A 16,603-nucleotide genomic window follows, 5' to 3' on the forward strand; every position below is an offset into this window, starting at 1 on the left:
ACTCTTACAGACTATGAAGCAGAGGGGACCCAATCACTCCCATCCACCCAGCTACCTCCCGACCCTCCATCTCCCTGTTTTGAGCTAACAGAATACCAAGTCTTCATCTTTAAAAGTGTGGTAACTTGAAAAAAAAAAAAGAAGTGTGGTAACTTGTTACATAAAATGTGACAAAATGGTATGCAATTACTTTATGTGAAACCAACAGGAACAGTACAGCTGGTCAGGAAAGCTTCAGAGCTGCATTACTTCACCAGGATCATCTTTGCTTATTTCCACCGGAATCTGGGAAGAAAAAAGTATGTCAGGTGGGTCTTGCCTAGTGCTTGCTAGGGTGTGGGGCTGAGATAGCTGCCCTCAAGGGCAGGCAGGGGTAGCTGTGTCCAATTCTGTCTCACCTACTGCCTCCAATCCCAGTTGCCACAGGGGCTTAGCAGTGTGGGAGCTGACAAGAGGCAAAGAAAAGATGAACATCCAAGGTCTTAACAGGAGGAGAGAGGAAAGAGACATCTGCCACCAGAACCGTTTTACAGACCAGTGTTTACCTGATGAGGGACAGTTAAGCGTGGGTTGCTGGTGTGGGCTAAGTGGTATAGAAGGCTGAACATATAAAGTGTCCCATGAGCATGAGACTAGGTCAGCACTGTCAGACAGCTTTGAGTCTGGGCCTGAAATACCTTTATACCTCCAGTTTTTTTGAAAGACACTGAAGAACTTAAAAAAAGTAAAGACTCTTAGGAAAAGATGTATAAAAGATCACATGAAAGAGGGAACTCTCTCAACTCTAAGTAGATAGTGAATAAGAATAGAAGTAGGTATGCTACAATAACTTAATAAAGAAGAGAGTATTTGTTTCTAAAGTTGGATTTTGATGCTTAGTTCATTTATCTCGGGGAATACATTTCAAAGTGGGAAGAGAGAACACAGTTGAAGGCACATTTACCCCTCCTGGGGGATACTTATATCCCTTCCACATCGTTCCTGCAATGAGAAGCATCCAGAAGACAACGATCATTGTGGGGCTCCTTGCTTAGCTGGTGGTGTGTGCAGGGGGAAACAGGCGGTTCTGAAAGGTGTGGTGTTCTATTCCCTGAGTCCTGGAAACTGGGCTGTCTTCATTCAAGACCAGATGGTGGATGGTCCAGCATGATAGCTCCTGGCTGAGGAGCTTCGTGGTCTAGTCTGACCTGAAGTGGCTCGCCATGGCTATTTGGTGGTCAGAGCTCAGACACCAATTGTGACATCAGCTCCTGTGACCTTGGGGATCAGAGTGAGTAGCTATGGGACAGTTGGCCAGGATGCCAGATGTGTAGAGGCTGAAGAGCCCTTAGCAGGAGGGCCCCATTCTTTAGTGACTCTGTGTGGTTAGGATCTAGCTGATATCTTTATTAACTCATCACCTGCCAAAATTTTGACTACTTGCTTTATGCAATCAGATGCAAAAAATAAAAACACTGCTGTGAACAAAGCCAAATAAAACACACCCTGGATTAACTGGGAGGAGTGACTGGGTATGTACGCTATAAGCAATTACTTAAATACTATTGTTAGGCTATTCAAAGAAGAAAAATCTTGCACTTTGCAAAATGGCACAGTTAAACCCTCATCGTGCAGGGGAAGCCTCCTATCAACTTCTCTGAGAAGGGAAGAAAAGGAAGATGGGCTATTATGCCCATTTCATAGCTGGAGAAACCGAGGCACAGAATAGTTTCAGTGGTTTGGTCAGGATCACACTGTGGCAGTGGCTCAAGCTGAACAAGTGCCCAGTGCCTCCAACTGCATCCCCACCCCACACAGGTCTGACTGTTGGGCCAATACTCTCATAGAAATTCTGGGGCAGATTGAGAAAACAAACAAACAAAAGAACCACCATCATGCCTTGCTCCTAGTATGGGCCTGGGACTTGATAGATACCCATGCCTTCTGGAGGAGCTTCCCAGAAAACCTGCTCCTGTAACTGGCATATTACTAAGACTCTTAGAGTTAAGTTTAACAATGGGAACATCTTTGAAAAAACTGGTCTGAATGACACGGGGTGGGATTTGAGAAACCCAGGAAATGGTTTGCTAAAAGGACACAGCTACTAATGTTTCCTATCGGCAGGCTGGTCTAGTGGAATGAGTGAGAGAGGTATTAAGTCCTGAGATCTATGCTTGCACCCCAGCTTCACAAATGGGTTGGTTTGTGTGGCCCGAGGTAAGTATAGTCACCAGTAACTCTTTGTTGACTGGTTCATTGTTTTGCCTAGTTGTTAAGTTAGCATTTACTAAATGCTAATTGTCAAGCTTTGCAATAAATGCTTTACATGAATTCCCAAATGTAATCCTCACAAAAACAGAAAGGTACTGGAACATCTCCATTATACAGAGGAAGAAACTTGAGGTTCAGAGAGATTGAACTTTCTCAAGGTCACATGGCTAGGAAGTTGCAAGGTTAGGACTTGAACTCAAATTTACACTAACTCCAGTTTCAGCGTCTGCCAAAGAGGGCATTAAAAATGCTGGTCTAATTTATTACAGAGTTTGCATGGAGAAAATAAGTTCATAGATGGAACAGTCTTTGAAAAGAATACCCATGAGGTATGGTTATTGACAAATCTTCGAACCAGGGCTTGCTGTCCTCAGCAGTACTCCCCAAATTCTTTCCCCTTCCGCAGTCTATTTTATTTTCCAGAGGAATGTAAGCTTTCCATTGAGATTTCAGGGTGCCACTGAGTTCTCTTGAAAGGGAAGAATCCAGCCCAACAGACCTTCACGCCCACTCACAGCTGCAGATCTTCATCCAAAATCCGGCTCCTCAGGTGTGTCTTGCTCTCCTGAACAGCCTACCTCTCCTTCCATTTCAGAGTTGGAGGCTGAGGAAGAAAGAAACTCAAAGGCAGAGCTGGCCCAACTCGTTGGCTCTGTATGTGACTGGAAGGGCTGCTGAAAAGGTCCCACCAATGTCCACATTCCCTTTCCTCCCAGCAACCACTGATCCACTTGGCCTGAAATCCAGAAGTCAGGCACTGTCTCCACCAGACCCCTTATAAATTCCATAGTGCTTTGAAATAAGTGATGTTAAGTACCCAAGTGGAGGGGGAAAGGCTTAAAGATGTCCCAATGGGATGGGAAGTAGCCTGGGAAACTAACTTTGTTCCCACCACATCCTGACCTCTTATTAGTGGTGAGACCCCAACTATCTTTCCTGTTTGGTCAGAAACGCCAGCTGGGAGGGTTAGCCAGAGCCAGGACTGACTACGAGGGATTAATAGGCAAGGTCACTCCTTACCACAAACTCTGGAAATGTGCCCAATGTGCCCATGCAAATCCAACAAAAAGCATCCAGCCAAGCACATCATGATAATAAGTAAAACAATTTCTAAGACACGATTGCACAGCAAAAGACTATTCACCAATATCTTGACAAAGGAGTATGCTCATGAAACCCTCAGGACATCCTCCTGGGTCAATTGATAAAAAATCTAAACACATTCCTTTTTTATTTCTAATAATAAGCTTTATTGAGGTATAAATCACATGTGATAAAGCACACTCATTTTTAGTGTACAGTTGATATGTATTTTAAAATGTGTCATTCTTGTAACTACCACCACAATCAGGATAGAAAAAATTGTGATCATCTCAAAAAGCTCCCTGTGTGCCTTTGCAGTCAATCCCTTCCCCCTAAATCCCTTGGCCCCTGGCAACCACTGATCTGCTTTTGCGTTTTCTAAAACTTCATATAAATGGAATCATAACCTTCTTCCACTGGCTTCTTTCACTTAGCATTAATGCTTTTGAGATTCATTCATGTTGTACAAGAGTTAGTTCTTTTTTATGGAATATTATTCCATTGTATGGATGTATCGGTTTATCAATTTACCTGTCAAAGAACAATAGGGTTGTTTCTAGTTTGGGGCTATTTTGAATAGAGATTTTGTTTTTTGAATAGAGATGTTATAAATATTTGTGTACAGTTTTTTAAGGGAATATAAGTTTTAACTTTTTAGGGTGAATCCCAGGAGGAGGATTGCTGGATCATATGAAAAGTGTCTGTTTACAAAAGACCCTGAGTAGCCAAAGCAATCTTGAGAAAGAAAAACGGAGCTGGAGGAATCAGGCTCCCTGACTTCAGATTATACTACAAAGCTACAGTAATCAAGACAGTATGGTACTGGAACAAAAACAGAAATATAGATCAGTGGAACAGGATAGAAAGCCCAGAGATAAACCCACACATATATGGTCACCTTATCTTTGATAAAGGAGGCAAGAATATACAATGGAGAAAAGACAGCCTCTTCAATAAGTGGTGCTGGGAAAACTGGACAGCTACATGTAAAAGAATGAAATTAGAACACTTCCTACACTATACACAAAAATAAACTCAAAATGGATTAAAGACCTAAATGTAAGGCCAGACACTATAAAACTCTTAGAGGAAAACATAGGCAGAACACTCTATGACATAAATCACAGCAAGATCCTTTTTGACCCACCTCCTAGAGAAATGGAAATAAAAACAAAAATTTAAAAATGGGACCTAATGAAACAAGCTTTTGCATAGCAAAGGAAACCATAAACAAGACCAAAAGACAACCCTCAGAATGGGAGAAAATATCTGCAAACAAAGGAACTGACAAAGGATTAATCTCCAAAATATACAAGCAGCTCATGCAGCTCAATATCAAAAAAACAAAAAACCGAATCCAAAAATGGGCAGATCTAAATAGACATTTCTCCAAAGAAGACATATAGATTGCCAAGAAACACATGAAAGGATGCTCAACATCACTGATCATTAGAGAAATGCAAATCCAAACTGCAATGAGGTATCACCTCACACCAGTCAGAATGGCCATCATCAAAAATCTACAAAGAATAAATGCTGGAGAGGGTGTGGAGAAAAGGGAACCCTCTTGCACTGTTGGTGGGAATGTAAATTGATACAGCCACTATGGAGAACAGTATGGAGGTTCCTTAAATAGAACTACCATATGACCCAGCAATCCCACTACTGGGCATATACCCTGAGAAAACCATAATTCAAAAAGAGTCATGTACCACAATGTTCACTGCAGCACTATTTACAATAGCCAGGACATGGAAGCAACCTAAGTGTCCATCGACAGATGAATGGATAAAGAAGATGTGGCACATATACACAATCGAATATTACTCAGCCATAAAAAGAAACGAAATTGAGTTATTTGTAATGAGGTGGATGGACCTAGAGTCTGTCATACAGAGTGAAGTAAGTCAGAAAGAGAAAAACAAGTACTGTATGCTAATGCATATATATGGAATCTAAAAGAAAAAAAACCGGTTCTGATGAACCCAGGGTAAGGACAGGAATAAAGACACAGACATAGAGAATGGACTTGAGGACACGGGGAGGGTGAAGCGTAAGCTGGGACGAAGTGAGAGAGTAGCACTGACATGTATACACTACAAAATGTAAAACAGATAGCTAGTGGGAAGCAGCTGCATTGCACGGGGAGATCAGCTTGGTGCTTTGTGACCACCTATGGGCTGGGATAGAGAGCGTGGGAGGGAGACCCAAGAGGGAGGGGATATGGGGATGTATGTATAAAAAAATGAATCAGCAGAAACTAACACAACATTGTAAAATAATTATACTCCAATAAAGATGTTAAAAAAAATAAGAAAGAAAAGTGCCTCTTTAAAAATTTCTCTCTCACTAATTTTCAGCAATTTTATTTTCAGGTTGCTTTGTGTAACTTTCTGCATGTTTCTTCTACCAGGGGTTTGGTGAACTTCTTGAATCTGTGGGCTTATGGTTTTCATCAAATTAGAAAAATATTTGGCTACTGTTCCTTCAAACACTTTTTCTGTCCCCACTTTTCCCCTTCTGTGACCTCCACTATCTGTGTATTAGACCAATAACCAGTGTGATTCTGTCCCACAGCTTGCTGGTACTCTGTTCATTTTTCTTCTCTTTGTGTTTCATTTTGGATAGTTTCCATTGCTGTCTTTTTCAAGTTCACTCATCTTTCCCTGTAATCTTCGAAACTTCTGTTAATCCCATACAGTGTATTTTTTTTTCATACAGTGTATTTTTAATTTGATTTTGTATTTTTCATCTCTAGAAGTTCAACTTCTTTTTTTTTTTTAATTCTACCTTTCATTTTTCTCCACATGGTGTTCATGTTTTCCTTTACATCCTTGAGTATATTTATGAGATCGATAATAAGCATTTTAAGGAAGCTGTCTGCAAATCTATCATCTCTATCACTTCTGGGGCTGTTTCAATGGTTGATTTTTCTCTTTGTTGTGGGTGATATTTTCCTGTTTCTTTGAATGCCTGGTAACTTTTGGTTGGATGTTTAACATGGTGAATTTTACAGTGTTGAGGGCTGGATTTTGTTGTATTCTTTTTTTTTTTAAATTAATTAATTAATTAATTTATGGCAGCGTTGGGTCTTCGTTGCTGCACACAGGCTTTCTCTAGTTGTGGCAAGTGGGGACAACTCTTTGTAGCAGTGCGTGGGATTCTCATTGTGGTGGCTCCTCTTGTTGCAGAGCACGGGCTCTAGGCACACGGGCTTCAGTAGTTGTGGCATGCGGGCTCAGTCGCTGTGGCTCGTGGGCTCCAGAGTGCAGGCTCAGTAGTTGTGGCACACAGGCTTAGTTGCTCCGCAGCATGTGGGATCTTCCAGGACCAGGGCTCAAACCCATGTCCCCTGCATTGGCAGGTGGATTCTTAACCACTGCACCACCAGGGAAGCCCTGTTGTATTCTTTTTGATAGTGTTGGGTTTTCTTCTGGGATGCAATTAAGTTACCTGCAATCAGTTTGAGTGTTCTGAGGCAAGTTTTAAGCTTTGTTATGGTGGGCCAGGAGCAGCCTTTACTCTAGAGATAATCATCCCCACTACTGAGTTATGACCCTTTTAAGCGCTCTCTCTGATGCCAATGGTATTAGGTCTTTCTGATCGGTGGAATTTCCCACAACTCCCAGCCCTTCTGGGAGCTCCAAGAAATGTTTGGCCTACTGTTTCTGGGTGGTTCTTTTCCGGGCCTCATGGAATTTTACCCCATGTGTGCACAGACAGAACTCAGCTAAAGACTCACAAGGGTCCCTGTGGAGATGTCCAGAGTTTTTTCTCTGTGGAATTGCCTCTTTTCAGTACTACATCCTGCAAATTCCTGGCACTTTGGCCTCCTTGGTACGCCACTATCTTTCTTTTCAATTCAGCTTCGTTTGGGTAACCCCTCTCTGTGCTGCGGTCTGAAAACTGCCTCTGGGCAGTAGGCAGGGGCTTTTAAAGCTCATCTCTTTTGTTTCCTTTCTTTCAAAGTTCACAGTCTGGCGCTGGCCCTTGTGCAAGATCTGAAAATAATTATTTCATATATTTTATGCAATTTTCTATTTGTTTATGGAGAGAAGACAACTCCTGTAGCAGTTGATTCTTCATAGACAGAAGCAGAGGTCTAACTTATTTTTTTAAATTCCTGTATAATATTCCACGTGTATTTCTTCTTTCTCTCTCTCTCTTTTTTTTGGCCGAGCCGCATGGCTTGTGGGATCTTAGTTCCCCGACCAGGGATTGAACCCAGGCCCCAGCAGTGAAGGCGCCGAGTCCTAACCACTGGACCGTCAGGGAATTCCCTCATCTTTCTCCTAATAATGGGTATATCAGTCAAGATCTAGTCAGGAGATAGAATCTACACAGTAATTTGAACAGAGAATGTTCGATAAAAAGAATTATTAACTAGGAACAGGAGATTAATGGAAGAGGCAGAAAGCTCTACATGTCACAGGAATAGCATATATAGGGAGCAGCCACCACCACTAGAACTGAGGCAAAGCATCCAAGGAAGGAATAAACTTGAAAGAGTCTCTGCCCTTCCAGGGTTGAGATCCAAAACTTGGACACGTGGTGGTCATGGTAGAGATATCCAATGAGCTGCTGTAGGCCGAGCCTGGTACGTAGGGCACCACCCTCTGAGATGCTGGTGGAATTTGCTGGGAAGTCTCCATGGGGGGTGTCTGTCAAGCTTACTGATCATTGCTGAGAATCCCCTCTGGGGATACGCCAGTAGAATGTACTGGGAAGCCACCTTGTTGGGGGTGGTAGAACTCATTGAGTAGCAGGAGCGCCACTGAAACTCAATGGAAAGCACCCTACACAGGGGCCACTGAAATTCGACAGAGGTGAGCACTACTGGATATCCCGACTCATGCCACTGGCAGCCACACAGTAGGACCAAGAACAAAAGCACACTGGAAGGAGGAAGTCTCTTCCTCCTTGCAGTATCACCCCCAGGCCCTCTATTGACAAAACTTAATACTGTGCCCACTAGCAAGAGAGAAATGCTTAAAAGGTCCAGCTCCACAATAGCAGAGCAAGCAATAAATGGTGTACTTGGAACTGAAAGGTAATAAATTAGTAACAGGCACAATGTGCATTTAGATTTTTTTCCCAACTTTTTATCACCATAAACAATGCTGTGATTGTCATAAACAAAATTTCTTGGACACATTTCTCTTGCACGTTGCCAATTTTTTACTTAACCAGAGAAGCAGCAAAATGACCAAAAAAAAGCACGCCAGTTCAGACAGAGCATGAAAATTGAGAGGTGATATAAAATCCTTAGAAAAAAGAACTAGTTTAAGAAAAGAAAGATTGCAGTTTCATTTCACAAGGTCAAAGGACATTTGTGGAAGGATGGCCTGAGATGCAGCATATGCTGTCAGTCAATGAATAACAATATAAGCTCCACACATCTAAAGAGTAAATGATACTGTCTTGTGTTTTTGGTTTTTTTTTTTTTTTTGGCCGCGCTGCACATAGCCTGTGGGACCTTAGTTTTCTGATCAGGGATTGAACCTGGGCCATGGCGGTGAAAGCACTGAGTCCCAACCACTGGACCGCCAGGGAATTCCCAATACTGTCTTCTGATGAACAAAATTTCTAAATTTTCATGAGGTCCAATCTGTCTATTTTTTTCTTTTGTTGCCTATGTCTTTGGTGTCATATCCAAGAAATCACTGCCAAATCCAATGTCATAACGCTTTTGTCCTACATTTTTTTCTAAGAGTTTTATTGTTTTAGGGCTTACATTTAGGTCTTTGATCCATTTTGAGTTAGTATTTGTATATGGTATTAGATAAGGATCTAACTTCATTTTTGCATATGGATATTCAGTTTTCCCAACACCATTTGCTGAGAAGACTGTCCTTTTCCCACTGAATGGTCTTGGCACTTTTGTCAAAAATAATTGACCATATATGTGAGGGTCTGTTTCTGGACTCTCTACTCCACTGGTGACATACTTAGAGTAGTCAAAATCACAAAGGCAGAAAGCAGAATGGTGCTTGCCAGGGGCTGGAGGGAGGGAAGAATGGGAAGTTATTGTTTAAAGGGTACAGAGTTTGTTCTACAAGATGAAAAGAATTATGGGGACAGATGGTAGTGATGGCTGTAAAACATTACGAATGTAATTAATACCACTGAACTGTATACTTAAAAATGGTTAAGATGGTAAATTGTACATTATGTGTATTTTACAATTAAAACTTTTTTTAAAGAAGTAAACGATAAGGATACATTTGTCTGATATTCAGAATACCGAGGTTTTATCCCTAAACAATGTGTCTGATAGGACACATAACTATGAAAGCAAAGAGTGTAAACAGAGATCAGAAGCAGAGGACCAAGAAAAACCATTCTTGTGTTTGTTCTCAAACTATAAACAAAGGAGCAGAATATACACTTTTCCCATTTCTTAGCCTGAGGACTTTTTTTCTCTTTTAATATAATTAACATCTTTGTATAATGCATACATCCTGGGTACTTTTATTTCTCTAAGACAAATTCCCAAAAGTGGGGTTAAAACTGGTATGTATATTTAATTTTGTAACCTTTTCTACCCAGAACATTGTCAGTAATACATCTCTTATTCAACAGGATATCAGAAACAAGGAAATAGGAAATACTTCACTAAACCTCAGTTTGCTCAACAGTAAAAGTGAGATAATAATTCCATCTAGGGTTTTGTGAAGATTAACTGCAATGAAGCGCATAAAACTTTTAGCAATGTACCTTCCACGTGGGAACTGATAGCTACACACATGCATGTGTGTGCACGTGCGTGCGCGTGCGCGCACACACACACACACACAGCGTAGAGTGTTCCTAGTGCCTATAATTCATCCATAGTTATTAAACCAGAAGAGAATTGGTGGTTTGGATGGAAGGCCTCTTCCATAAAAGGTTCTTTCATAAAAGATGGAAGAACCTTGTTCAGGCCTTACTTCTAACTTGATAGCTTTTCCTTGATTAATGGATTTCTGATAGGATCTGTTAAATCTTAGAATCTCTGGAAGTTTCAAAGTTTCTGAGGTGTGTTAGATCTGGCTGAGGTGCTCTTAACAAGCCTCTTATCCTTCAACCGTCTCACCTCCTACCTTGTCTCCCGGCTTCCACTCTCCACTCCCCACCCCCCACCCCAAGTCTCTTCACAACTCATCTGTCAGACTTATTCTTTTTCAGCTCAGTCAGATTGTGTCACTCCTCTGTTCAAAACCCTCCAGTGGCTTCCTCTCTCTCAGAGCAAAAGCCTAAGAAAGAAAAAAGCAGCCCCTTGCATCTGGGAACCGGACTGACCTAGCTAGGTCTCAGTGTTGCTACAAGCTGACCTGGCCCTCACAGCCAGGCTCCTGTTGTCTCCTGTTGGATATAAACCATCTCAGAACACTGACATCAGACAGGGTCACTCAGACCATGATAAAATGAGACCAAACAAGGCCTCGTCATAATTTCTTCTAAGCAGAGACAAAAACAAGGTCACTGTGCAACCCAGGAAATACCCAAACATCCTCTTCTCTCTGTTAATGCGACTACTGGTTCTCTACCAATTACAGCCTTAAACTTGCTCTAGTTTACCCATCTGAGAGATAATATATATTGAGATACCCAATCATAGAATTGTCCCTGCCTTCTGACAGCACCCAATCCAAAGTAAAGCTTTGATTCCTTAAGCCCTCTCCCAAATCACGCAGAGCCCAAATCCTATAATAGGTTCTTTCCACACTCTTACTCAGCTGTCCCAGTGGTTCTCCACAGTATCTGCTCCCTCACGGGAAGGGGTAATCAACCCAACTTGTTTAAGTATGGGTGTGTTCCTGATGGTCTCTGGTGGGAGGGCATTGACAAGCCAGAGTCACAGTTGTCCGCAAAGTTCTTATAGTGGTTAGAATCACCCAGGCTTGTTAAAACAGATTGCTTGACCTGATCCCCAGAGTTTCTGATTCTGTTAAGTCTGGGGTGAGGCCTTAGAATCTGTATTTCTAACAAGTTCCAGGTGATGCTGAGGCTGCAGGTCTGGGGACCACACAGTAAGAATCACTGTCCTGAACCATCTGTGGCTCCCCCTTATTTCTCTGACGTAGCCTACTTCTGGTTCCTCTCCTCTTCTTTGGACTCCAGCCATACTGGCCTCCCCGCGGTTTTGACTCTCCCCAAGCACACGTCTGTCTTAGGGCTCTGGTTGCCCTCTAATACGGAATGCTTACTTTCTCACCTCTCAAGGAGACCTACCCTCACTTCCTTAACCTGCCTTTTAAAAATTATTCCCCACAACACTTAATCAGTTCTTACATACAGTCTAATTTACTTACTATTTTTATTGTTTTGCTCTCCTCCTACTAATAAAAGAATGACAGCCTTAGGACTGCTGATACTTTTGTCTATTTTGTTTACTGCAGTATCCTCAGACCTAGAAAAATATTGCAGGGGAGCAAAATTTGTCACCCTAAAATGTGTCTCTTTGGCAGGAGGGTTAACTTAGGATGTCCATTTTTAAGGCCCCAAAGACTTCCCCCTAACTGCCTAAAAGGATTTAGAGAGAAGGCCCGTTCCCCTAATTAAGGTGTCACCAGAGATATCTGCAAAGAATATGGGATAGGTGTGGTGGCGGGAACTCGGCAGAGCCTAGAAATCAGAGTCACCTAGTCTCTGCAAGGGCCAGCAAACATTTGTTTACCAAGTATTTACTTTCTCCATGTGAACTGCCTTTCTCCCCTTTGAAGTCTCAAACCACAACCCCCACCATCCTCTTTTGCCATAGCTGAAGATGGTATTTAAGGTGAGGGCTTCGGCCATTAAGGCGAGTCACTCAGTTCTCCTGGGTCTCTCCCAGATATACATGCTATTAACTTTTGTTTGATTTTCTCCTATTATTCTGTCTGGTGTCAGTTTACTTCTTAGACAGCCAGAGGAAGCTAGAAGAATAGAGGAAAATTTCTTCCTCCCCGACAATATCTAGCAAGTAGCCAATGCTCAACAAAAGTTTGTTGAATAAATAAGTGCTCCTTCCAGTCTTTCGCTTTCTTCTCCCAATAGAATCACAGCATTCCTACCTTTGGCTCTTCCTGTAAATACAATCACCTTCCTGCCCACCCAACCTCTTGACAGTTACAATAGCCAGCTCCCAGGACTTTTTAGGCCCACGGGCTCAAACCAGGGATGCAAAGCAGGTAAGTAACTCATTCAAGGAAACCAAACAAGGCCTGCAAATTGCATCTCTTCGTCTTACTTCTCCAGATGACCTTAACCACCAATCTACCTTTTTTGTCTTCAAACTCTGTTGCCTGACTTTTTCCTCTCTCGGCCACCAACGCTGTTATGCTCTGCCCCGCCCCGCCAAAGGCACACCACCCTCACTCGGCTGTCTTATTTCCCAGTTCTGACAATTCTCCTCCTGCGTCCGTTTTCCTATCCAGCCCCCCCGAAATTTCTCTTTTGAAGCTCCATTACCTCTTCCTTCCTAAATCCAACCACAATTTGGGGTCTTTCTTGATCTTTCTCGATACTCTACTGAATTTATCATATCCTTCTCGAAACTCTCTCCCAGAACAGCGCCAATATCTTCTACCTCCTTTACTGCTTCTCCTCGGGTCCTTCCTATTCCTGTCTTCACCGATGTCCCCAAGTTTCCCTCCAGCAAGCTGGGTCGTGGTTTCCTTGGCGCTCACGCGTTTCTGAACGCGCTCACGGTTCGCGGAGGAGCGGTGGTGCGACTCGGGGCGGAGCCTCGCTGAGCCTAGGGCGTTGGACACCGGTGGACTTTCGAGTCTGGGAAGGGGCGGGGCCTTGAACCGCTCGGGAAGTTTGATCCTCGGCAGCCCCCGTCCAGGACAGTGCGGAAGGAGATTCCCGGGCTGGGGTCTCAGAACCCGACTCACGGTCCAGGCTGGAGATGGAGTTCAACAGTGAGGGTGTGAGGCGACTGCTTGGCAAGGTGCGGCTAGCCCGCCGGGCAGGGTCTGGGGCGCCGGGACTTGGGGGCGTTTCCACCCCTGGCCGGGCCACCTCCTTGGGGCGTTTCCCCGGCTTGTCAAGGGGCTTGGAGCGGGGGGTGGGCTGGCCTGAAGCCGGCTGCGGGGAGTGGCCGCAGGGAGGGCGCGGACCTCTCCTTCCCGAGGCCGGGGCTCTGGCTTCGCCTGCAAATCCGACATCCCCCAACCTCCACCTGCTGTGAGACCTTCTCACGCCACCAGCTTCTCTTGGTCTCAGCTTCCAGCCCTCGCCAGTCCCTTTAATCATGCCTTTCTCTCTGCAGAAATGGCCTGCCCTCACCCCACCCCCTTTTTTTAATGATTCGCGTGGCTAATCCTTTGTAGGACTCAACTCAGATGTCACTCCCTAGAAACAGAATCACTACCTCCTTTACTTGCTTTCAGAAATATCGATTATCACATCGTGGAGTAATTATTTACATACAAACCTTACTCGGGCGGTGAACTCTGATGGCAGAGAGTGCTGTAGAATTCCCATCACCTAACCTGACACGACGGAGTGCTGAGTAACTGTGCAGTGAATGAAAGACCTGTGTAGACTTAAGAATGAAGACAGGGTTGGAAGGCCCGGAAGAGATCCTCGTAATGTTGAAAGGTTGAGGTGGAGGGCTGACCCGGAAGTCTGACCTGCGTTTCTCGGGCATGACTAATGCCAGTTTCTGTGTTACACCAGGCTCTTAGTTCAGGCTTTCTGATTCCCCACCAGTGTACAGTCTGAGGCAACCACCTTTTCCACCAGTTTCTTAGTTATATGATTCATAATGCTTCTTAAAACTTCCCTATGCGGAAACGGTACGTTTATGCCGTTTTTTTGTTTTGTTTAAAATTTTATTGAAGCATGAGACATGATACATTCAGAATAAAACAGTAGCAAAATGTAATGGCAGCAGTTAAATATGAATCATATACATGCACATACTTTTCTGGTTCGTTTGATTACATTTTCCTTTCAAGATAAACTGCTCTCTCTTTAGTTGGGTTTGCCTGTGTCTTTCTTTGTTGGGGCAGTTTGTACACCCCTTCGAGGTTTTGAAGCCTTATGATTGAAATTGTTTATATACTTGATTTGAATGATTTTATCTACTGTGACAGGTGTGTAGGTCTTGTAGGAAGAGAAGTATTATCGTCCTTAGGATTACACCCTTCCTGTCTCCTCTTCAGAGAACATGAAATTAAAAGAACCACTCTATCAAGTTTTTCAGTGACGGAAGCATGGTGTATTGTCCAGGGGGAAGAATTGCTAAAGCTGAGAATAGAAAAAGAACTTCATAATTTTGGTGGAACTGGAATGCAGGAAAAAGACAAAAGAGAGACAATAATTTTCTCAAGGGTGGGACCAGTATAGTTGAGGAAGGTTTTTTTCTTTGTTTTTTATCATCAGTGCATAGCATGGAGTCTGGCACTTAGGTGCTTAATAAATGTCTGTTGGATGTGTAAATTAAGGAGACCGTTTAGAAACACGTTAGTCCAGCAGATATTTCCAAAGTTCCTTAACCCTCAAGGTAGGCAAATAATATAATAACTTAATACTTAGAAATAATTTTACTGCTGAAAAATTTGTGAAGTGAACAATACATTAAAATCAAGCAACTGTAAGGAGAACATGAAAAATCTTATTGAAAACAAATGAAACCTAGTAAGTATTCCAACCTAGATAAATATTCCAGCTTCATGGATGTGAAGATGTCAGCTCTCTCCAGATTGATCTATAGAGCCAATGCAATTCCAATCAAAATTCTAACAGGGTATTTGGGGAACTTTTCAGACTGATTCTAAAATCATTTGGAAGGGCAGAAGGCCAGGAATAATCTTGACATTTTTACAGAAGAAGAATAGGTGTAGGACTTGCTCTACCAGATGTCAAGACTAGTAATGGAGGCTTAGTGTGATGTTGGTGTAGGACAGACAAATTAACCAGTGGAACAGACTAGAGGGCTTAGAACCATGTTCACACGTGTTTGGAAATGTGATATAAAACAGAAGAGGCATTGCAGATAACTACAGAAAGGAGAATGCAGAGACAAATGATTATCTATACAGGCGAAAATGAAATTGGACCCTTACCTCTGACCAAACATAAAAATTCCCCATGGACTGAAGATTCAAGTGTAAAAGACGAGCTTTAAAACGTATAGAGATAAATGTAGGAAAGAATCTTCATGGACTCAGAGTATGCAAACATTTTTTAAACAAGACGTAAAATACTCAGAGTGATAAATTTGATTGCATTCAAATTAAGAACTTTTATGTATAAAAAGACACCATGAAGAGAGTGAAGAGGCAAAATACAAACTTGGAGAATAATATTGTAATGCATAATTGACAAAGTATTGGTATCCAGAATATATAAATTAGCCTACAAATCAATATTAAAACCAATAGAAAATTGGACAAAAGACACGAATAATCATTTTTTAAAAACCAAAAGAAGAATCAGGGAAATGAATGTTTGCTCAACCCATTAGTAACCATGGAAAAGCAAACTGAGAGCTTGGTAAAACACCATTTTCTCTCACTAGATTGTCATAAATTAAGGTCATTTCAAAGGGTTTGGAGGATGTGGATGAATGGGAATTTTAAACTCTGTGGTAGTTACCATAGAGAATTCATAATATATGAAGCAAGAGACATTCACAGAATTACTCATCATTAAAAAGTAGAAACAACCCAAATGTTCATTGACAGAAGGAAGGATAATTTGTTCTGTACTCATTCACACAATGGAAAACACTATGCAGCAGTGAAAATGAATGAACTACAACATGCAACAATACAAGTGAATCTTAGAAACATTATATTCAGTGAAAAAAATTGGAGGTTATATGCAAGATTATATTTTGATTAAAACAAGAAACAACGAAACAACAGTGTGGTGTTTAGGGACGCACACAAATGCGATAAAAACTATGGAGGGCAAAAGCAAAGGAGTGTGACCACACAATTTAAGGTAGGCAGTTGAATGGTTAAGAGAAGGAGCACCCGGACAGGTGTAATGGAACTGGAAAGGTCTGTGCTGTCCAGTATGGTAGCCACTAGCTACATGTGGCTCTTTAAATTCATCAAAATTAGATAAAATTAAAAATGAGTTTCTTGGTCACACCAGCCACATATTAAGTGTCAGTAGCCACTTGTGGCTACTGTATTGGACAGAACACGTAATGATCTTTTCCGTCATGGCAGAAAGTTTTGTTGGACAGCACTGTTCTAGATCAAACATGGGTGAGTTGGTACCTGAGTGTTTATTCTTCAAAATGTATATATATGTACATATATGTTTATATGTATATATATTCTTT

The 16,603-nt window shown here is 42.2% G+C and overlaps 2 protein-coding genes across 9 annotated transcripts in view; one reads left to right on the top strand and one right to left on the bottom strand.

Annotated features, from left to right (window-relative positions):
• Window positions 1–176: 176 nt before the first annotated feature.
• On the bottom strand, window positions 177–7,042 carry MISFA (mitochondrial sheath formation associated). The gene is given in 5 exon segments (XM_060160838.1): window positions 177–285; window positions 2,766–2,854; window positions 3,271–3,303; window positions 3,306–3,360; window positions 7,038–7,042. Coding segments are annotated over 5 exon segments (198 nt in total). The 3' UTR covers window positions 177–269.
• A 6,028-nt stretch (window positions 7,043–13,070) lies between these two features.
• Window positions 13,071–16,603, top strand: part of UEVLD (UEV and lactate/malate dehyrogenase domains) — a 46,987-nt gene continuing 43,454 nt past the window's right edge. For 3 of the 8 annotated variants that reach the window (XR_009542412.1, XM_060159540.1, XM_060159544.1), the window contains exon 1: window positions 13,071–13,249. Coding sequence is in view for 4 of the 8 variants with exons in the window: in XM_060159540.1 (XP_060015523.1) it covers window positions 13,208–13,249 (42 nt within the window). In the remaining 4 variants the exon portion in view is untranslated. Of the gene's footprint in view, window positions 13,250–13,691; window positions 14,100–16,603 lie in introns of all 8 variants that reach the window. The other 5 variants (XM_060159537.1, XM_060159538.1, XM_060159536.1 and 2 more) reach the window with 5 other exon arrangements.

Source organism: Lagenorhynchus albirostris, chromosome 9 (assembly GCF_949774975.1).
Source record: "Lagenorhynchus albirostris chromosome 9, mLagAlb1.1, whole genome shotgun sequence".
Classification (NCBI taxonomy): Eukaryota; Metazoa; Chordata; class Mammalia; order Artiodactyla; family Delphinidae; genus Lagenorhynchus; species Lagenorhynchus albirostris.